At 56.5% G+C, this 22,436-nt stretch overlaps 2 protein-coding genes across 4 annotated transcripts in view; both read left to right on the top strand.

Annotated features, from left to right (window-relative positions):
• The window catches only part of TMEM63B (transmembrane protein 63B), a 91,425-nt gene extending 79,047 nt beyond the window's left edge, over nucleotides 1-12,378 (top strand). For all 3 annotated transcript variants that reach the window (XM_034764853.1, XM_034764854.1, XM_034764852.1), the window contains 8 exons: nucleotides 441-527; nucleotides 2,406-2,471; nucleotides 3,066-3,228; nucleotides 3,737-3,842; nucleotides 6,557-6,724; nucleotides 6,949-7,064; nucleotides 7,736-7,816; nucleotides 9,671-12,378. In XM_034764853.1, the coding sequence (XP_034620744.1) occupies nucleotides 441-527; nucleotides 2,406-2,471; nucleotides 3,066-3,228; nucleotides 3,737-3,842; nucleotides 6,557-6,724; nucleotides 6,949-7,064; nucleotides 7,736-7,816; nucleotides 9,671-9,838 (955 nt within the window). In that variant the 3' untranslated portion in view covers nucleotides 9,839-12,378. The remainder of the gene's footprint in view (nucleotides 1-440; nucleotides 528-2,405; nucleotides 2,472-3,065; nucleotides 3,229-3,736; nucleotides 3,843-6,556; nucleotides 6,725-6,948; nucleotides 7,065-7,735; nucleotides 7,817-9,670) is intronic.
• Nucleotides 12,379-17,162: 4,784 nt separating this feature from the next.
• The window catches only part of CAPN11 (calpain 11), a 29,572-nt gene continuing 24,298 nt past the window's right edge, over nucleotides 17,163-22,436 (top strand). The window contains exon 1 of the mRNA XM_034764850.1: nucleotides 17,163-17,549. The gene's annotated coding sequence lies outside the window, so the exon portion shown is untranslated. The remainder of the gene's footprint in view (nucleotides 17,550-22,436) is intronic.

Raw genomic sequence — 22,436 nt, 5'->3', positions numbered from 1 at the left:
CTTAGGGATCTGGGGCAAAATCAGTACTTGGTCCTGCTAGTGAAGGCAGGGGGCTGGACTTGATGACCTTTCAGGGTCCCTTCCAGTTCTGAGAGATAGGTATAGGTATATCTCCATATATTATGAGGCCTCAGATATTCCAGCAATCCCCCATTTATCTGTCTGTTGTACTCATTTGCCCTTCACATGTCCTGGGACCATCTTTTTCTTTTGTGTTTGTACAATGCCTAGCACAGCGAGTGGCTGGTCCTTGATGGGCTCCTAGGTGCTACCAGAATACAAATAATTAACAACAGTAATAGTCTAGTACAGTGGACAGATCAGTACCAAAGGGGCCTAGAGGGTGCGTTGTAAGTACTTAAGATGAATCGCTAGACGGGTGTAATCGCCCCCCGGGGGGGTCCCAGTCCACTTGCTAATAGCCTCCCCTGTGCCCACAGGTCTGGAGAGAACAGGACTACTATGCACAAGTGCTACACCTTCCTCATCTTCATGGTCTTGCTGCTGCCTTCGCTGGGCCTGAGCAGGTGGGTGAGGAGGAAACGAAGGCAGGTCTGGAGACCCAGCGCCACATGAAGCACTAGGCTGAGGATGCCCTTGGCCAAGTGCATTGTCCTGTATCACTGGGGAGACAGCCCTCACACCCATCTGGCTCTTCTCTAACTATTTCCTTCCCTCTGCACGTTGGGAATTGTTCCCCTGGAGCTTGGGATGGTGGCAGTTGCCTGAGAGCTATGGCTCTGTGCAAGATGGGTAATTTCTCTCCGGTAGCAAAAGGCTTAGATCCTGCTCAGTTGGCCCCTTACAACAACCCTATTAAATAAGCACATTTGTATGAAACCAGCCAATTCCCCATTTTAGCCAGGTGGGGGCAGGATGCAGCCAGCCTCCCCACATGTTGCAATGAAGGTCAGCCTTTCTCCTTAACCCACTTCCCAAATCCTCATGCCAATGTTCCAGGGCAACACTCACAAAGCCACCCCTAATGGTGTCCTACCAGCTGTCTGCTGCTAGGACAGGTCCTCCGCGCTGGAGGCCTCAGAGCCCAGGCTGCACTGATGTGAAGAGGGAATGAGGGAGAGTGTCAAGTCCTGCAAGAGTAAAGGAAATTCTCTGGGAGTATCTGAAAATACCTGATGCTGTATCTGAGCCTCCACTGATACGAGCTGAGTAGCTGTGTGACCCCAGGGGGCTCCCACTTGAAAAGGAGCCCATCGGTTAAAATACTCACGCTTCTAACTGAGAATCTTTTACTGGCTCCGCAAATAAGTGCATACAAGGCTGTAGGCTGCAAAATTTGGGCCTAAACCTAATAGAATTAGAAGAGAGAACAAGGATTTTTTTCTGCTTGTTTATTCTGTGTGTGTTTGACGGCACGTTGGTTCAGATCCTCAGAGGGATTAAGGCACCTAACTTCCACTGATTTTAGGATCTGGGCCTTTGGAGCTAGTCAATTTCACTGTTTCTCTTGCATCGGGGGGTTCACCTGTTGGTTGGTTGTGTGGCTCTTTCATCCAGCAGAGAGAAAAATGTTTTAAAAAAGAAGGTAAATTGTGATGCAGGGAGTGGGGCGGGGGGCCTGAAACTACTTTAAATCCATTTTTTTTAATTAATTAGATTTCAAGGTCATAGGACACACAAGCCACTGACGTGTCAGGAGGCAGGAAGATCAGAGCTGCAGCCAGAGACAGCAAAACATTCCCACAGCTCTTGTTAGGGCAAGTTCTATATGTTTTCTTTTCTGGGTGTGCGTGTGTATATATTTGCACTAAAAAGAGCTGTAGAAATTGTCTGCCGTTCCCTACCGTTCTGCTCTTCCAGTCTTGATATGAATCCTCAGACTGACAATATCACTGCGTCCTTATTTCATCTTTCATTTTTATATATATATAATATAATGTCAAATGTTTTAGTCATTTTTTTATATTGGTTCAAGGGAGTGGAAACTACTTCCTATTTTAGTGCAATTTTCCTTTAAAGCAATCATTTAAGGCCCCAGCATAATTCCCCCCAGGGTCAGCAGAGAATTGCAGCAGATGTTGCGGCTAACTCCCCTGCAGAATTGAGTGAGGAAGTACAGGTACAGTGATGCGCATGGGATGGATGGCAGAGACAGACAGCCCAGCACAGCCTGAGCCCTCTTTCCCAGTAGTCTCACCATATACTAAAGATTTCCTCCTCTATACATACTGTCCTGAAGACTAGAAAGGGGAGGATGGCAGCACTCTCTCACATACACACGTGTGTGAGTGCATCCGTGTTCCAAGATTACTGTGTATTTGCAGCAGCTGTTGCCCCAGCTCCTGAGATGGGGCGTGACCAGGTGTGCGTACAGCTTGTGCTCCTTGATCTCCAAACGTTTATATACTCACACTAGACTCTTTGTTTTTAATTGTTCTCCCTAGTCTGGATGTGTTTTTCCGCTGGCTGTTTGACAAAAAATTCCTGGCTGAGGCCGCAGTGCGATTTGAGTAAGTGGTATCTGAAACCAGGGGGCGGGGAAAACCTGTCTTTGTAATTGTGACTCCTGCTGGGACTGGAGTTTGGGGGGAACTCACCCCACAGCCTGTGCTCCTGCCCTGTTCCGTCCAGTACCTCCTGCTAGGAGCACCTGGGACTGGCTTAGCTGGGGAGTTCCCCACACAGCCAGTACCCCTGCCCCGTTCCATCCAGTGCCTCCTGCTGGGAAAGCCTGGGACTGGCGTAGCTGGGGAGTTCCCCGCACAGCCAGTACCCCTGCCCTGTTCCGTCCAGTGCCTCCTGCTGGAAGAGGGGGCCTAAGCACCTGTGGGGTCTTCCGAAGCCAAAGCTGCTTCTAGAGATGTTGAGCTGGTTCTTCCTAGCCAGATTTATTCCTGGTGGGAAATGTGGTGAGACTGGCCTGTTTGTGGTAAAACACACCAGCTTCCTAGAAAGCAGAATGTTAGGAGGAAGAGGCGGAACAGTGACCGTTGCATGGCAGTGCCAACCCTGGCCAGCTTCCTCTCTGCCCATATGCCCTTCCATGTCTGTGGTCAGGTTAAGAAGCATTACTTGCCTGTCTCGCTCCCCTCCCCCCTTCCCAGGTGCGTCTTCCTGCCTGATAACGGGGCCTTCTTCGTGAACTACGTCATCGCCTCCGCCTTCATCGGGAATGCCATGGACCTACTGCGCATCCCCGGCCTGCTCATGTACATGATCCGCCTCTGCTTGGCCCGCTCAGCCGCTGAGCGGAGGAACGTCAAGCGGGTACGTGGTGGAGCCGACCCCATCTCCCCTAGCAGATCCTGGGCACGTTCGCTGCTGCACTCGGAGACCTGCCCCGAGCACCCGGTGCACCTCAGGCCCCTGGTGAACAAACTGGGCGTGTTCCTGTAGTTATAGATTTGTGCAAGTGTGCACCTGTGAGTCTGTACCTGTGCAAGCTGCACATCCAGACGCATGCTCACGCGTAGGTGTACGTTGACTAGTGTTTAAGGAAACAGCCTGCTAACAGGTATCGCGTCAGGAAGATCAGAGCTGCAGCCAGAGAGCCTGGGGAGAGCGGGGCATTCCCACAGCTCTCCCTAAGGCAAGTCCATGCGGTGCTGCCGTGTGTGCGCTCACAGACAGGCCGATCCGCAGAGAGCCTGAACAGACTGTTGCACACGGAGAGAGCAGTACACACGCTCCTGTGCATACACACACGCTTCCCACTACCCGGGGTGCTGGGCAGCTCTGTGCGCCATACCGATGCGCTCTCTGCTTCCTCCCACAGCACCAAGCGTACGAGTTCCAGTTCGGAGCCGCCTATGCCTGGATGATGTGCGTCTTCACTGTGGTCATGACCTACAGCATCACCTGCCCCATCATCGTCCCCTTTGGTAGGTGGCCTGGCGCCCCTCTGCCTCGCTGCGCATGGAAGGGCTTGCAGCCAAAGGCGAGAGGGAGGTGAAGTCTTTCATTGCCTCCAGTGGGGGAGCCCCATCTGCAGGGTGGGATTGGAGGCATTACCCTGGTGGGGGTAAAAAGTTGGGAAACTGAGTCACGAGTCCACCCAATTTAGACTTAATCAATTTTCACCTTTTTTGTACAATTTCAGACAGTTATTGTCACTTATAGTGTCAACATACATTTATGCCAGACAACTAATAACAGACAAGACAGAATTGGTAAATGGGCCCAAGTTACTACATTGTGGGGCACTGGGAAATCCTGCCACCTTCCATGGTAGTCATTGCCTTCTCTGATCCCTTGGTGGGGTCCTTCAGTTCCCCCCTTTAGTTTCTGCCGCAGTGTTTCTCCAGTGTGGGCCCATGTTCTCTTAGGTCTTTCGTACGTTTCTGTGTTACAGATCACTTCAATCTTTATTCAGCCGGCTTTTAACACATTAGCCCTTTGGGTTTGGGATAACCCGTTCGTTACTTCTGCACAAGCTTTAATTACCCAACTTCAGCATTTTTCCTGTTCGGTTTTGCAGTTTCTGGGTCATGTCATTTTATGTCATCCTGTCCTGAGTCTTCCCATGAAGACATTTTTTTGTTGTCACGGGTTTGTCTCTTTTTATCTCAAAACTTCCAGCACAATCCGTACCTTTGTTCTGTCAGCAGTAACATCGTTTTAAGCAGCTCAGCAATTCTATGTAAAAAAAGAATTGGCAAAACCACACTTATGCCACCAAGGTCTTGGCCTAAGTGTTACCTCATCTGTGCTCATTGGCTGTCCAGGGTTACAAATCCTTAACCTAGAACTAGCAACGCTTTTAATTTGACCAGTTAGCCATCCTCATACTTATATTTCAGTGCTCTAAGTCAGTAGATGTTATCCCTTAATCTGTTTGGGGAGGGGAGTTTGGAAAGCAGGGCTATGATTCTTTCATGGCACAATTTCTTATCTTCTTTAACCGGGGTTTACATTCCAAGCCCAGTTTTGTTTGTGAACCATTACAAAGAAACGTCATTAGAAATGTCCCTCTGAATACATTTTGAGGGGTGTCTTAGATTTAGAGAGATGATCCCCCTGCTCCCTACCAGGAGGCTCTCTGCTCCCCCCCATTTCAGGGGATGGCTGCCCCTGGTAACTGCAGTGAGAACATCTGCCAGGCTGGGCAGTGAGCTGTAGATTTCCCAGCTGGAAGAGAAAGGGCCTCAGTCGTCTTTGCATAACAGCTGTTTCTGCTCTGCCTCTTGCCCAAAGATCCCTTTTGCCCCAAAAGAACGCTTTCCTGACTGGCAGTGTGTCCCCTCTGCTGCCCTGGCAGCAGTCCCTGTGGGGTGACAAGTGCATGGGGAGGGGGGCAGCGAATGGACCTATTGCCCAGTCCAGCTGATGCTGGAGTCCCTGAACCACTCTGTTTGCTGGCGGATCATAGTCTCTGGAGGAGCGTGGAGAGCGGTGATCTAGCTACATATTGCTCCATGCTTGGCTGGTTGAGAAGCTTCTCTGTCCAATATTATCGTGGGCCTTGTCTTCTGGTCTCTGAAACCTCTTCTTGGAGAGGCCATGTTTGCAGAGCTCATGCCTAGAAGGGTGTGCCAGGTCAGAGATTCTCAGCCAAGCAAGTGCGTCCCTCTCGACACTTGCTGCAGTGGTCAGTGCTAATACCATGCCCGATGCCGGTGTTCCAGGAGGTTGAATTTTTGGTGTGGCACTCAATACTTTGCCATACATAGATGGCACCGGCTTCTGCTGGCACTAAGGGGCACAAATAATTATATGGAAATGAGCCCCCTGAGTATCGCACCTGGCCTGAGGATCCCCCTCTCCAGCAGGTGCAGAGCTATCTGCTTGCGTCCCAGAGCGGGGGTTCCCCAGGATGGGGGGTGTTACAGCAAGTACATGTGTCACTGCGGGTGCTCAGCTGCCGGGCACAGCTGCTTAGCCTGGCAGAGAGGGGACTGGGGGGTTTGGAATAGGCTGGAAATAGATCACGCTGGGAAGTCCTCCCTTAGCCCCGTTGAATGAATCCTTTCCTTTATGGAAAGTGTGGCTCTGCATGGAGTGAAACTCCCCCCATCACTCTGACTCCTCTGTTCAGCGGTGAGGTGGACACTGGAGAAGGGCCTTCCCAGTAGGCGTGGTAGGGAGCATGGGTGGCTCCAGGCACCTGCGCAGCAAGCACGGGCCGGGGGTGGCAAGTCACAGGGGGCCGCCTACCGGTTGCTGTGAGGGCGGCAGTCAGACGACGTGCCTGCGGGAGGTCCGCCTGTCCCGCCGTTTTGGTGGCAATTCGGCGGCAGGTACGCCAAAGGCGCGGGACTGGCAGATCACCCGCAGAAATGCTGCTGAATCCGCATCACCGCGGACCGTCCGCAGGCATGCCGCCGGAGGCTGCCTGACTGCCGTGCTTGGGGCGGCAAAAAACAGAGAGCTGCCCCTGGTAGGGAGAATTATGAGGCTTCACCTGAGTATTGGCTAACTTACTCCAGCGTCCCAGCACCTTGAGTTCAGAGTCGTCTCCCTAGGGTCCAGCCCTGAGCAGCCTTGCGGAGAGAGCATGCTGGCACCTGTGAGCCGTTCCTAGATCTCCCACTATCCCCTGCTGCTGACCCTGGAGCCCAGCGGCCACCTCACTGCTCTCGCTCACTGTCTCTCTCAGGACTGATGTACATGCTACTCAAGCACCTGGTTGACAGGTACAACCTGTACTACGCTTACCTACCAGCCAAGCTGGACAAGAAGATCCATTCGGGGGCCGTGAACCAGGTAGTGGCAGCCCCCATTCTCTGCCTCTTCTGGCTCCTCTTCTTCTCCACCATGCGCACAGGTAAGCATGGGGCAAGGGGAGGGAGCTAACTGGGCGAGTGGCGGGCGCCGAACTATAAACACTTACTCAGTCTGGCTGAGGAGTGCTGGGCTTCACATCCCCTCAGCACCGTGTGCTGGTTGTCCCCCTCAGTACGGGGCAAAGGGCCCCGGGGGGTGGTGAAGCCAGCGGAGCTCCATGCTGGGTGTGCGACTGCCCTGACTGTGACCCTTTGCCTTGCCCAGGGTTCCTGGCCCCCACCTCCATGTTCACCTTCGTGGTTCTCGTGATCACCATTGTGATCTGCCTGTGTCACGTCTGCTTTGGACATTTCAAATACCTCAGTGCTCACAACTACAAGGTGAGGCCCCAGGAGGCACTGGGGGTGGGGAGTGTCCGGTTGGAGGGAACCGTGGCTGAGGTGATGAGGGGTTACCTCAAGTTGGGCTGGTAGGGAAGCTCCTCACAGGGCCTTTCCCCTTCATTATGGGCTCCCTGGTCTAATACCTCTCCTGCCTCCCCACTCACATGCAGGTGGGTGTCGTTGGGACAGGGCTCTTCCCCCATCTCAGGGCCACCACCACTGGTCTCATGGGGGGCAGGAAAGCTTAGAGGGACGCACACCCCCTTGCCAGGCCCCATCATTGGCACATGAGCCTGTTCCCTCTCCAGCCTCCTGAATCACAGAATATCAGGGTTGGAAGGGACCTCAGGAGGTCATCTAGTCCAACCCCCTCCTCAAAGCAGGACCAATCCCCAGACAGATTTTTTTACCCCAGTTCCCTAAATGGCCCCCTCAAGGATTGAACTTGCAACCCTGGGTTTAGCAGGCCAATGCTCAAACCACTGAGCTATCCCTCCCCTAAGCAAGTTCAATCTAACGTGGCGCTCAGCCCCCCGCAGCCCAGCCATCGCTTGTGCACCCAGGTTCCCTGGTCAGATAAGGCTCCCAGGGAAGGCTCGATGGGGTCAATGGACCAGCTGCCCCGCCACCTCCGCGCCGTGTCTCCATTTCACTCTGTTGACCTCTAGATTGACCACACGGAGGTGGACGCCGTGGACGGGAGAGTGAACGGGCAACCTGCCGCCGTGCCGCCAGCTCCCAAATCCGCTGTGAGTCGCCAGCTCTCCCGCTGCCCTGCGTCTCTCGGTTTGGGACAGGGGAAGGGGGCTGCACACGTCTCTTCCTGTCTGAGGGCCTCACTCCGGGCCTGGCCCAGCCGGCATCTGTGGGGTGCAGGCAGGGCTCAGAAGAGAATGCCCTTCCGCATGTCCCTCGCCCAGCTGAGATGAGGAATTGTACTGTCCGTCTCCTCCCTCCCCCCTCGCGCCCCTGATGCTGTTTGTTCACTTTTTGCCTCTCTCTCAGCTGGGACAATGAAACCAGACTGGTCAGTTCCCCATTTTGTTTCACTTTCTGGCACTCGCCCATCAGTGCACGCTGCAAATGTTGCAGGGCTGGAACGCCACATCCCAGCACCAGCTGTTTTCATTGCAATCTGACTTGATGGAATGAAAACACTTTGGGGTAACCCCTCCCCCTCCTGCCCAGCTCTCTGGGGTCTGGAGTCCCTGAAGCTGCCCCTTCAAATCTCTCCTGAGCAAACCGGCTCTGGTATAACCAAGTTATTTCCAAGCCCAGATACTCTGCTGCAGCTAAGATCTGCCAGGGGTGGGGGGGAGGAGCCTCAAGGAGCTGGTTACATCTGCCTGACTCTGCCCTCATCTCCACTGTAAGTTAGCGCCACCTGGGGGCTGCTCTGACCTGTGACAGCTGGCAGTGATCGCCAAGAGGGCATTTGCCAGCTGGGGATAGCTGGACTGCAACACATCCCAGCCATGCCCTTCATTCCCTCATCTCCTATACCAGGGCTCTCTGGGCCTCCTACAGGAGCTGGCTACACCAGTCCTGTACCCATTGGGGACTTCCCCATGCCAGGGTGCTCTGAGTGACACAAAGGGGACAAGGAAGTGGGGCTGTGAATCCTTTGCAATGTCGAGATTTGTCCTGAGAGCAAACAGTGTGTGACTAGTAAAGGAAGGGCTGGATTCCCCTCCAGCAGTGTGACTCCACTGACTCCTGATTCATCCCAGTGTATGGGAGAGGCTGCCAGGGGAGGCCTGATGAGGCCTCATCGGAATGACTGCATGCATGTGTAGAGGCCGCTGCGGCTAACATGGCCTTGTCACCATTGCCCAAGCCCACGCAGTCCTGCTGCCACGCGCTCTCCAGTTACCAAGGGCCCTGTTTGGTAAAGTTCTGCGGTGACATGGCTGATCTGCAGATTGGGGAAGCGGGGGGAAGGGCAGAATTCCCCAAACTGTTCTGACTGCTCCCATTGGCCCTGCAGCCAGATAGGTGTCCATACAGGTAAACAAGGCCCTGTGCTGAACTCCAGCTACCTGATGGGGTGGTTTTGTCCCTCCAGGTTAGATCCCCTGCTGCTCCCCATCCCCACAGCGGGGAAGCTTCTTTCCAAAGGGCCTCAATATGTGAGTGCCCAGCTTGAGCCATCTTAGAGGGGTTGATTGCCAGGAAGTGCTGGGCACCTGTCTTCCGGCAGGGGGAAGAAATCGGACCGCTTTAATATCAGGCCCTCCAGTCTTGTAGAAGCCCTGACCCCCACTACTCCCAATTCTCCCACCCCTGGCTCTCTGGAGGGTTCAGAGGTTTCCCGAGGTCTTTAGAAAATGTGGGGTTACCTGTAATGGGACGTCAAGAGCTGCACCCCAGGCCGTGTTGCTAGCATTTCCCATCCAAGCGGCGTCCCTGAAATCATCCAGCTCCTCTCCCTGCCCCCGTCTCCTGCTGAAACCTGTGCATTCCCTGCAGTAGGAGTTCCTTTCAGCCCCAGCATGCCCTGCACTCAGCCTCCTGTCTGCATGGCGCTTACCCACCCTATTGCACTGCTGTGGCTTTCCAGCAGCCTGCACAGCGCTAACAGGTCTCTTGTCTCCCCTCCGCAGCAAAAGTACATCGCCCAAGTGCTGCAGGATTCCTCTCCGGAGGGTGACGCGGCTGAGTCCGAGGAGCAGGGGTCTCAGGACGAAGAGCTCATCAACCCGGACGGCATGAACGACACGGATTTCCAGTCGTGTGAGGACAGCCTGATAGAGAACGAGATCCACCAGTAGCGACCCCAGAGGGCAGGAGGGGCAGGGCAGTCCCGGGAACCGGGGCGGCCGCTGTGAACAGAGAGAGAACCGAATGGAGCCGGGAGCGTGGCAAGGAGGACACCAGCCCCTGCCCCCTCCCACCTGCCTGGGCCGCTGCCCTAATGCTCATTCCAAGGGTGGGAAGGGGCCGTGCATCAAATTCTCCATTCCCTGCTTCCGCCCCCGCCCCGCTCCCTCTCACTCCCGTCTGGGTGGGTGAGAAGGGACCTGCTCTTACTAGTTACCTTCTCTAACACCTACCAAGACGACGAGACCCCAGGAAGGGGAAAGGAAGAGGAGGAGGAAGATGACTTTGACCCTTGCTGCTCCCATTCTGGGGGGAAGAGGACCCAGGGACAGCAGAAGCCTGGATGCTTTGAGGTGGCAAATGTTGGGGGGAATCTCCGGTCTCCAGTGGCCTCCTCTCTGCCCCCCACATCTGGAATCTTGAACACTAATAATTTATTAGATTTAAAAGAAAAAAAAAGCTTTACTCAAGGTATTGTAACCCCAGCTAGTAACGGGCGGCTGGGAGCCCGGCAGCTAGCACTGGTCCTAGCCATAGGAGGAGCAGTGCCCTTGTGCTGTGCTGCCCTTTGCCCCAGGGCTATGGCTCGCACACGCATGTGCATCGGAGTGTGGGTGCCCCTCCCCAGCCCTTGGCTCTGTGGGCACGTGAGGGCCACGGTCCGGTTTGGGGGAAGTGTAACAACCTGGACCTCCTCCTGCTCTTCCCCCCACGCAGCCCAGTGCCAGGGGCAGCACCCAGCCGAGTGCGGGGAGCGGGTGTCGCCCAGTGAAAACCGCGCTGGCTCAGCGATGGCTGGAGAGCACATCCGGGTGGCGAGGATAGTGGGAGGACCCCTCGCAGGGCGAGGGGAGCCTAGGGGCTAGCACGGGCGCGTATCCTATCCGTCCCGTACAAGAAGAGGGAGCCCCTCCCCTGGCACGGACTTTTCACATCTGTGGTAGCTGGAACCCAGTCGGGCCATGGTGGGAGCTCGCCCTGGGGCATGTGGCATTGTTTTAAGTGGCGTTATTTTGTACATTTTACCCCCCCCCTTTAAAATAAAATACTGACACCCAGCTGCCGCTGCCCCCCATGCTGTCCTGTGTCTGCGCAACGGGGCCAGCAAGCGGGAGGCCTGGGGTCAGCTTTCCCTGACTGCTGTGGAGTGGAGCTGGGCACCGAACCCAGCTACCAACAGGCGCTGGGGCTGACCCTGATTCCCTGGCCCGGGTACAGAGCCCTGGCTGACCCCTCCTGTGTGTGTGGTTCCTGCCAGCGTAGGGCTGCGGCTCCCTGTCCCCATTGCTCAGGCAGTGTGAGAAGCAGCCTCTGCCATCCCGCCTCCCCCAGCCCCTGGGAGAGTTTGCTCCCCCTTGTGAACTTGGTCCCATGGGTGAGTGTAACATGCTGCTGTGGGACTTTCACGGGACATCACTGCCTGCTGGGCGTATTTCTAAAACCTCCCTCCGACCCTTAGCACCACACCCACGCTAGGCTGGATTTGCACAGGGGACTGCGTGCCAGGCAGAGTGAGCAGCAGGAACACAAAATAAACCTCCCTGCTGGTGAGTTGTATTTATTTTCCCTTGCCTTCCTCACCCTGCTGCTCTGTTCATTGGCCACTGCCGGCCACAGCCCTGACTGCACACCCTACGTGGACACTGCTCCAATTAACTGCAGCCGGAGCAGCGCTTGGAGCCCAGTGGGTGTATCAGAGCCAGTTGGAGCTGGCTCTGGGGAGGGCAGTAATAATCTGCCTTGGTCCTTTGCTAGCAACTTCCAGCCAGGAGCTCAAAGCACTTTATAGACACTAAAGAGTTAAGCCTCAGCCTTCCCCATCTCTGCTCCCAGGAGGGCAGTCAACATTGTCATCCCCATGGTACGGATGGGGAAACTGAGGCACAGCAGGGAAGAGACTTGCCCAAGGTCACACAGCAAGTCCAAGGCAGTTTGGAACAGAGACCGGATGTCCTTCCTTTACCCTGCCCCTCTAATAGGAATGCCAGAGCCAGAGGCAATAGCAGGACTTGCTCCTTGATGTGGGAAAACAAAGGGATGAAGGGCTCAGACGCTGGCTCATTCTTAGCAGCTAGCTGATGGCTGGAGCATGTTCTTCTGTAGTAGTGGCTGGGAGAGGGTGGGCCCGGTGGGTTCCTCAGGCAGACTTCCCCTCCCCTCTAGAGCTCCCTGTTGAAATGCACATTGTTTAATTTTGATTGATTTCCCCCAGGACAGGCTAGAAATGAAGCACAGGGCTCTAAGTGCTTGTGTCCAGCCTAGGGAGCAGGGGGGATGCTGGTCCCTTGGCTGCCTATTCCCATCTGCAGCACCCCCTTCACCCCGGTGTGGCGAACAGGCTGCGGTTGCTCTATATGTGTGGCTGTTGGGCGCAGTCCCTGGGCACTGCCTGGGGGGGAGCTGTGTTCTAACTGGCACCGTGTCTGTGTCGAGCTGTGTATAATACCCTGTATATATTTGTGTAAAAAAGAAAAAATGGAACTTATCAGATTGCCAGCCTCTGTGTGTTGAATGGGTTCGAGCTGGTGGATGCAGAGCCACGGGGGTGGCGGGTTCTGCCTGGAGCCTAACCCCAGAACTTCAGGTACCACATGTGGGGGGCACTGCCCAGATCTTTGGGCACTGTGTGTGAGGTGGGCCCTGCCTGGAGCCTAACCGCAGAGCCTCAGGGTACTGTGGGGAGGGGACTTCTGCCCGGAGTCGGAACCCGGTGCCTCAGGCAGGGGAAGGGGGGCAGGCTCTGCCTGGGGCTGGCACCCAAAGCCATGGGTACCATGTGGGGGGGCTCTGCCTAGAGCTGGGAGCTGGACCTCGGGCACCATTATTGGGTGGGGAGCTCTGCCCAGCTTTGAACACTACCCTTTCCCCCTGGTTAGTGTGCTGAGAGGCCTGGAGCCACACATGTTCCAGGCTCCCTAACAATCTTCCTCTCTACGTCCAGGATAGACTCGGACTCACCTGCCCAGAACCCAGCCTGGGGTCCTGGTTGCCAGACACTGAGTCCTGCCCCGCCCCGCCTCGCCCGAGGTGCTGCCTGCTGCTTCATTTAAGCCCGCTCTGCCCGTTAGCTCCCATAGGGCTTTTTGCCCGAGAAAGCATAGGTGTGGGGTGGCATTTGCCCCTACCCCCCCCCCCCACACACACACTGGTGGCAGAGGCTGGAAGCAGCCCCTGTAAGGTTCAGCAGCCCCAAGGTGGGGCCTGTAGTGAGAGCTCCTTGGTGGCAGCGTGTGACCGGGGGTCCTCTCTTTCTGCCTGAGTTAGGAGGGCTTTCTGGTGGCGTAACAGTCCAATAACCAGTGGTGCGGGGGCACCTCCCAGCTTCAGCTCCTAGGCCTCCCCTGCTACCTACGGCCTGGCTCCAATATCTCTGCCCTTCGTGTAGGGAGACAAAAGGGAACAGAGGTCTCTGGGGAATGTGGTGTGCATGGCTGGTGTCTGTGTTACCCACTCTTTGTGTGTGCTCTCATCAGCCCAATGTGTCCTCTCTGGCTATAGAGGGAGGGTGACTATTGTTGCTTTTCCGTGCTCCCTTAGCCCCCTGCCCAGTGCCTGTGCTGCCCCTTAGGCTTGGCAGCACCCAGCCCAGCTTCTGCACGCACATGCCAGGTGTATGGCAAGGGGGTCTGGGTCTTCTTCCAACCCACCACACACAGTCCCACCTGGCAGGCAGGGCCCAGCTGAAGCTTCCTTACCTCTAAGAATATTTGAATCAGACACCACCCCCGACCCATCCCCTCTGCTCTTCAGTTTCACCTTCTCGCTGCATCCCCTGACACGTCCCCTCCCTGCTCTGCCCAAAGGACCCCCAGGCCCACCGCTGCATGCTCCCAGCAGCAACGCTTGGCACTTCCAGACCACGTCACTAGTTCAAAGCACTGCCAGTGCCTAGGGGAGCAGCCTCTCATGGCTAAAGCAGTTGGGAGCCTGACGTGCTGCAGCAAAGCAATAAGAGTGTTCAGTGGAGAAATCAGCTGGTGTGGGGATCCCACTGTCTGGGTGAGCTGCAGTTCCCTCTCTGTGCCCGGGACAGACTATTGCTCTTTTATAGCGGCGGGTCCCAGCCTCTGCTCTGCAGAGCGCTGTCAGGTCACTTGGGGCTAGCGCCTCCTTGCCTCCAGCTGGTTCTACCGATCTCCAGACTCTTCATTGCAAAGGAAACCCTGTCAAAGCAGATGGAAAGAACAAGGAGCCAGTCTGGCTGCCTCTTCGGGGCCTGCTGCTACGCAGGAAAGAGGTGCCACTCCCAGGGACCAGAGCCACCAGGAGGAGAGCACTGTGCAGGGGAGAAGAGAGTTATGCAGCTGGGCAGCACGGCCTGGAGCAGAGGAGTCTGGCTGGTCAGCCCTTTCAGGTGAGTAGCAGAGAAGGGAGTCAAGTCCTAGGCAGGCATGTGCCAGGGAGAGGGGGGCCAGCACAGGTGTGTGTGTGTGGGGGGGGGGGAACGAAGAGCAAAGAGAAGCAGGGTAAGGTTTGTTTTCGGAACCCCAACTGTATGATAAACTATTAAAGAGCAGGTTTCAGAGTAACAGCCGTGTTAGTCTGTATCCGCAAAAAGATTTGTTAGTCTCTAAGGTGCCACAAGTACTCCTGTTCTTCTTTTTATTAAAGAGCAGCAGCCCCTTCCTGATGGCACGTATCCCAGGGAGCTTAGTGACTCCAGGGATGCAATGCAGAGGTTGGAGGGGAGCTGCCTCCTGGGTGATGGTGACTGGCAGTGCATGAGCGCAAATGGGGTGGAGGGGCCCACAAAACATTTTTCTATCAATATATGGCCCATGCTGTGAATACGCTTGGGCAGCTCTGGGCTCCTGGGGCAGGGGTAGTCACACAAGGCTCCCGAGCAGGCCCCAAGGAGGGCTGGGTTCAGCAATGCCAGCTCCTGGCAGCAGAGGGCGCTCACGGAGCAATCATTGAGTGGCTTGCTCTAGCTATGTCGATGGCAGGGGCCTGGCCCCCCTTTGCTGGGGGCTGCTTTGCTCTAGCCAGGCAGCGTGGGCAGGACTCAGACACTCCTGGTGAATGTCCCTCCTGGGCACGAGCGGATCCAGGCCCTGCTCTGGGTGTGGCGCCAGGCATAGCTGAGGCCTGACTCACGCACAGAGCTGTGGCTTCAGAGAAAAACACAGCTGACTGTCACTAGAATAAGAGGAGGAGAGGGATGAACTCTTAAAGGCTCTTAAAGGCACAGGGGCCTTTCTGTCCCTGCCTCTCTCCTCCAAGGACTCAGTAATCCATCTTGCGCCCACCTGTGCTATGCCCGCTGTCTCTACAGCTGAGCTACCCCATGTCTGTCCCCGGGCTGGTAAACAGGGCTGAAAGGATGTGCCGTTAGCTCTTTCCCTCAGCCAGGGTGGATCTTCTCTCGGACCTGGCAGCAGTGCCTCCAGCAGAACCGGGAGTGGCTCTGCAGCTCCATTGGGCTTGGCCTATTCTTTCCTAGCTTCGTCTGTTTGAGCCAGTCCACGGGGCAAAGGACCCTGTTCTCTGGTTCCCAGCTTCTTGTGCATCCCACAAAAGGCTGCTGGGTATTTTGGAGCTAGCCCTGGACCAGTGGGTGACACCTAGAACAGGAGGGGTCCCAGCAGGGTGTTCTATTAATGCAGCCATCTGGCTGGGGATTCTAAGGGGCAGGGACTGCCAGGCTCTGACCCCAATCCTGCTCCCTTGGAGCTAATGGCAAAATCTCTCACTGACCTCAGTGGAAGTAGGCTGAGGCTGGAAGGGGTGAAAGCAAAGATCCTCAGCCAAATCTAACCTGCTCTAAGTATGCAACGTCACTGGGGTTGGGACCCCTTTACAGCAGGGCTGTATCTTCCCGTTCCTCTCTCTCTCTCCGCCCCTGGGGCATTTTCCTTCCTGCAGCTAGTTCTAATTAGTACCTGGCCATCATTGCCTGCTTTAGCCTGTCAGCAACATGATATGCCCTGGTCATACCACCAAGGCAAACCTGTCCTCCAGGGCAAACCTGTCCCAGCCCCCCCTCCACCCCCCAGGCTCCTGCCTCTCCTGTGCCTAGGGAAAATAAACAAATTAGAGGCTCAGGTGAGCTTAAAGCAAACACTGAGCCAGAGCTTCTTTTGCCAGGACTCGCCCAGCCACATTCACTACACGGTCACCCAGCGCAGCAGGCACAACACCCCCTTGTGTGCTTGCCCAGTGCGGCGCAGGTGCCCTGCCCCCGCCCATGCATTTGCCCTGCGCATTCAGTGCCATGCACCGTATCCTGCACGCTCTCTCAGCACTCTTGCCGGAGTGTGTAACCGCCCCCACCCCCAGTGCATGTGTGCCTGCTCAGGGCACAGTACCATGTGCAGTCCCTTGCACTCACCTGTATACCCATACAGTCCTATAAAGCTATAGGTGCAGCATACACCTGTATAGCCAAACTCACTGTACAGACCCTCACATGCATGCAATGACACACACACATCCAGGCCCCTGTGTGCAGCACATCCTTCCCTCCCACAGGCTGTGACAATGGGTATTACCGGAGGGGTGAGGGGGAACGACACAGTGCCTTGTCCATCCCTTCAGAGGTGTCTTGAGGGAGAACGCTATCAGGTATTTCATCTCAGTGCATTAACTCCTAGTCTGCGCTGCAGGGGATCTGGTCCCATTACGGGGCATTAAGCGCTGTGGGTGAGCTGCTGTCTGAGGTAGGGATCCCCGTCTGGAGCATGGGAGGATGATCCTGAGCGCTCTAATGTGGGGAGGGTGTGAGGTTAATTAATGTCTGCAAAGTGCTGTGTGGTTGGCATGCAGGCTAGGAAGGCTGAGTAGTGTTTTGTGTGCCCTCTGCTGGATGGAATCAGAACTACTCAAGTGTGTGTCATAGACCCTATACTATTAATGGAGGTTCTCCTTCACTCCGTGGTTAGATCCTCCACTTTTGGAATCCGGCAGGCCTGAGCCTCTGCCTCAGCCCATGGTGGGAGCCAGGCTCTGAGCCTTCTGCTGACCCCAGGGCCAGCCCCTCTGGATCCATCACTGTGCAGGCGCCTTGCTTTTGGAGTGAGGATCCCTTTGGCGGGCGTCTCGGAGAACTGAGGCTGTTAGTGCAGCCTCCTCACCCCTTGTAACATGCCCTGACGCAGCTGAAGGGCGGTGCAGGATCTGCAGCCTGACACATGGGGCTGGGTGAACCCCAGTCAGGGAGGAAATCCTGAAGTGGGGCGGGGAAGGGGAGGCCTGGGCTTCTCCAGGGAGCAGTTCCAGGGCAGGGAGTCAGACAGCAGCTGCTGTGCCTTTAATTTCTCTGCTCATACCGCCCCCCCTCTCTCACACTCAATCTGAGCTGCATGCTCGGCACATCCTGCCACCAGGCCAAACCCCACCTTTCCTCTGTGCAGAGCCAGCGGCAGAGCTAGTGAGCCGGGGCGAGGGAGGCTCCCAGCACCAGCGCGGAGCCAGGAAAGGAGAAGAGAGGAGAGGAGAGGGAAGGGAAAGGCCCCTCTGGGAGCAGCCCACACAGTAAGTCTCTGCACTCCTCAGCCCCTCCGGCCACACTGGGATCCGATTAACAGCTCAGCTACTAGAGGCTGCTAATTTCAGGGCCTGCCTGGTAGGGAGGGAGGGGCTGGTGGCAGGGGACCCTCCCTGGCTGGGCACTCGCTCTTCTTGGCTGTGGCAGCTGCTTGTGTGTCTCAGGGAAATGATCAGGTGAGTTAGGGCGGTGGTACCGACACATGGCACAGGACTCTCCCCCCCCCATCTCTGAAGCTGTTGCAGGGGCTTGCAGGGCTCTGGCTAGAAGTCTGTGCTCCAGGCCTGGGGGTCTCCTCCCTTAGCAAGAGTGAGAAGAAGGGGACCCCTCCCCTTTGCACCTGGGAGGGCAGAAGTGGCATTTTCTCTTTGCCCCCCGCCCTGCTAGTGTCTAGGGCATGTGCAAGGGGAAGCAGCTCTGGGCTGAAGCCAGCTGCTGTGAGCCACGCAGGGACGGCAGAGGGTGTGGGTGTTCAACCTGAGACCTGCCTTGGGTCCTGGGCTGGGGGTGGGTGGTTGTTCCTGCTCTGGAATTGGGCCCCCTGGCACTGCTCAGCGATGCCCTGGGAGCGCCCGCCCTGTGCCTTGCGGAGCTGCCCTGCTGGGGGTGCCAGCCTAGGGGAAATCCCAGGGGGACCTTTCTTCCACCCCTCACCCATACTTCCTAACTGGCAGTACTGCACTTCCCCAACGCACCCTGTCTGGTGGGGGTGGGACAGATGGGCCTGGGGAGGATCCTGCCATTCTGAACGGAGAGGTTGCTGAGAAATGAGGTCCGTGGCTCTGGCAGCAGATGTGCTGCAGCAGTGGGGACCCTGTTAGTGCCTCAATAGAGGAGGCTGCAGCCCGCTGTCCCTGTGGGGCTTGGGATCTACAGTTGATCAGGGCTGGGGGCTATGTGAGAGCCGCGGGAGGCTGTGCGTGAGGGTGGCTATGCGGTCTGGCTGTCTTTTGGCTCCCATTCCCGGCTGTTTACAGGAAATAGCTTTTCTGCTCCAAGGCTCTGTACTGGGCCCAGCACCCTTTGGAACAATCTCCCCCTGCTCGAGCACCTCTGAAGACAGCACCTTTCCATTTGCTCAGCTGAGGTGTAAGACTGGCCCTGGCAGCTCTGTGATTTCTAAAGATCCCAGGGCGTGTTTCCATGGTGAACTCCTTTGGCCTGGCCAGATCCCAGCCTGGGTAACTGCACTGTGCCTTCCACTAGTCCTGCTGTTTCATGTGGGTGCCTGTCTTGAGCTCCTGTGTGTGTAGTGTTGTTATCTCGTGTGTTCCACCCCAGAAGTGGCTGCGCTTCGGTGCTGGGTGTCCATGTGTATTGTATGTAGTTTGGGATTGGGGTGTGGCATTCCTTGGGCTGATTGGAGAGAAAGTGCTATGCAAGCCTTGGTAACTCTTTATGTTTTGCTGGGTGTGGTGGCCAGGTGGGTCCAGGCCTGGTTTGAACTAGACACAGTTCCTAGGCTCTTCTGTGCGGTCTGAGCAGCTATCCCTGGGTGCTGGGCTCCTCATGGAGTGAGGAGGGCTCAGCCACACACAGCAGTAAGTCCAGCCCTGGGGCTGCTTGTCCTGTTTCCTTTAACTTTCTAGTCCTGGCGGGGGGGTTACCCCCTTCTCCATTGGGTGATGCAGGCCTGTGCTGTGATGTCATTACTGCAGAGGCACGGTGCCCTCCCAGCTCAGGCAGGGATGGTAAGCAGGGTGCTTGTCATGTTGCAACAGGCTCTTGATGCAAATCTCGTGGGTTGGCATGGAGCCAGGCCTGTCCTATATGCTTTGTATACACTCTACTGCATCAAGTGCTACCCACCTCCGGCCAGCTGTGGGAGGCTGCTGCAGGAAATGAGGCCTGCAGCCACTCCGCACCTGGTGGGCAGCACCCTGCAAGCCCAACGGCTTCACTCCTGGGTGACCTGGCCAGCTCCGCAAGGAGCCTCCCTCAAATGCCTGGGGACCAGCAGTGGTGGGAACAACTGGACCTTCAACTGTGTGTTTGCTTCTGGCCTGTGATCACAGGGGCGCCCCCAAAGGGACCTGGACTTCCCTCCAGAACGGCCACCTGGGTTCTGTACAGAGTTGAACTCCTGTACACTTGAATGAGGGTCTGCCCGCTGGGTCACCCTGCTGTTGGGTGTCAGCGTCACACTGGGGATCCCAGTGCACTGTTCTGCAAAGCTTTGAGTTCTGTTCCCACTTGGGGGGGGGGGGGATCGGCAAATCTGAAAGAGTTGTCCCCGGAGTGGTGGCTGGGATGGTGACCAACCTGGCTGGTAGGAATTGTTGGTGATCCGAGGTCTAGCTGGAGGCCAGTCTCCCCGGTGCAGGGAGATTGGAGAAGCCAAGTCCTGGCACAAAGGTGGAGGGGGAATTGGTGAGACAAACCCTATCGTGCAGCTGGGGAAACTGAGGCACAGAACGGCACAATGGCCTGCCTGTGGGTGCACAGTGAGTCAGTGGCAGAACTTGGATTTGAACCCAGGAGTCCAGTGCTCCTTCCCTGATCAATAATGGTTGCATCCATCAGCTAATAGGGCTCAATCTGGGCATGACGTTGCTGGGGGCTGAGTGAAGACAGAACTGGTGTATAGGGGCAGATTAGGGTTTTGGGGGGGGCAAGTGGGGGCCCCTCCCCACCCCTTCCGCCTGCAGTTCCCCCACGCTCCTGCCATGGAATGGGGTTGTGGCACGGGGGCTTGCCCTGCTCTGCCTGCCCAGTGCTCCAGTAAGCCCTCGTGCCCTGACCCCGCTCCCTGGCAGGAGCGCCGGGGCCACCCATTTTTCCAAAGCCCCTGGGCACAGGCCCTGTTGGCCCAGTGGCTAATCCTCCACTGCTGGTGTAGGCTTTGTTTGGCTGCTGGAGAGAGGCCTTTGGGGAGTGGAAGGGCCAGTTGGATTGGGTCAGAAGGAACAGGGAAGGTATCTTCCAAACCAAACAAACAGGGCAGCTGTCTCGCCTCCCCCCCACCCCCCGAAAACCTCGCTGTGCTGCCAGCATATGCTGGAACGGCTGAGGTTGCCAGTTCTGAGGGGGGGAGCAAGCTGTCCTAGCCACGCGTTACTCCGGAGCTCCCGGCTGCTTGGATGCTGGGCACTGTGCAGGGCTTGGAGAAGGGAGTGAAGCCAGGGGAGGACTTTGAAAGGGGGCTCAGGGACTCCCAGGGCCAGAGTCAGCCCTGGCGTCACTGACTTGTTACACTGAGGAGAAGGCACTGCATGGAAAGATGGGGAAACCTATTGGGTCCCATCCCATCCAGCTCCGGGAGGTCAGTGCAGCGCAGAAATCCTTTCTTGTGCCTTCCTGGCTCTGTTCTATGCGGCCTGGCCATGGGGCTCCCCCGACTTTTCTGGGGTGGCAATTCCCCAGCCGCATCCATCTGTGTTGGGAAGACTTTCCTGAGATTCAACTTTAATTCCCATTCCCTTAATCACATCCCATCCCTCCTAGTTACACTCTCTTCCCCTCCCACCCCCTAGGGGTTTACAGCCCCAGGGATTGCATACTCCACTCCCAGTCACCTCTTAGCCAAGCTAGGCACACCTAGCTCTTCTGACCCTCTCCTCACCCCCACCCTTCCTGGGGCCCTTCACTGAGCTCCTTCCAGCTGGCTGCCCTCTTTGTGAGGAGATGCCCAGGACGGAGCATGCTATCCCCGATACCAGAGCTCTCCCCACATCCCCCAGGAGAAGCCCATGGAGGGGGCTGTGATTTAACTGTTGTCACAGTGCAGGATTGGCCCCCCAGTAGAGCAGCCCAGAATTAGTGGCAGCCCTATTTTGTTCTGTTCTATTCCAGTTCTTGTGCTGTGCCCATCACCATGGTATTGGAGCACCCTGCCCAGAAGGGGGTTTCCCACCAGGAGGTCTCCAAAGCGTCTGGATGGACCTCAGGCCCCATGCTGCAGCTGTGCTGGGGAGCAAGCTTTGTGGCTGAACCAGTATTTCAGGGCCCTGTTGGTAGCAGTGTGTTTCTGGGGGCCTGTTTTCCAGGAGTCTGTGGAGCCAGACTTGCCCCCTGGTATCAAAAAGATGGATGCTGCTGGAGGGGGCCTGCCAGGTACAGAGATGGCCTTTGGCACTCCCTGGACGACAGTTGGCTTGTGCCTCTCTGAAGCACCATCCACAAATGTGCACCCTATATGCCCACCCAGGGGACCCATTGGCTCCATCAGCACCAGCCTGCAGGGAGACCTCTGTCTGCTCCTGCTCAGCTCGCATCCAGACCGGTTCCCACATGTGTCTGAAATGCTCTTCACTCCCTCTGCACTCAGGAGGCCTCCAGCATCAGCTGCTGGTTCCCCTCCTTTGTGAGCACAGCAGCCATCAAGGCCTTCCCAAATACACTGAATAACAAGGCTAATAATAGCCTATGCTGTGCGCTATGGATGGCTGTGCTCCTGTGCAAGGCTCAGCTTATCCACAGGCAGCTTGCCCAGCACAGGGGGCTGCTGCAGAGCTGGGAGGAGCTATAAATCTTTGAAGAGGAAGCAGGGGTGCAGGAACCCTACAAAAGAGGCTGCTAGTTTCTAGCCCCCCAGGGATGAAGAAAAGCGTGTAAACGTGCCCAGTGTGTCACTAGCGCAGGGAAGTCTGCCTGAGTCTGCAGACAGCCTGAAACCATCGCTCTGTGAGGGCGACTGTTCACTCAGCTGATGATGGAAATGCCAGCATTAACCACTCTACTGCTGATCACCGCATGCAGGGATGGAGAGGGAGGGTTGGTCTATAACAGGGGTCCCCAACGCGGTGCCCGTGGGGCGTCTAAGTGCACCCGTGTACTGGCCGGCAGACGAGCATCCGCCAAAATGCCGCTGAGAAGCAGCAGCATCCAGAGGCATCGCCGCCAAAATGCCGCCGATTTTCAGCGGCATTTCGGCGGCGACGCCTCTGGATGCTGCTGCTTGTCGGCGGCATTTCGGAGGCGACGCCTATTGACGTTGCCGCTTCTAGGCGGCGTTTCGGCGGATGCTCGTCCACCACCACGGTCCTCCGTGGCTCATCGTCTGGCGCCCGCCAGAGGAAAAAGGTTGGGGACCACCGGTCTATAAAGATCTATGTAGCATGACT

The sequence above is a fragment of the Trachemys scripta genome, chromosome 3 (assembly GCF_013100865.1).
Source record: "Trachemys scripta elegans isolate TJP31775 chromosome 3, CAS_Tse_1.0, whole genome shotgun sequence".
Classification (NCBI taxonomy): Eukaryota; Metazoa; Chordata; order Testudines; family Emydidae; genus Trachemys; species Trachemys scripta.
This window is presented reverse-complemented; position numbering and strand designations above follow the sequence as displayed.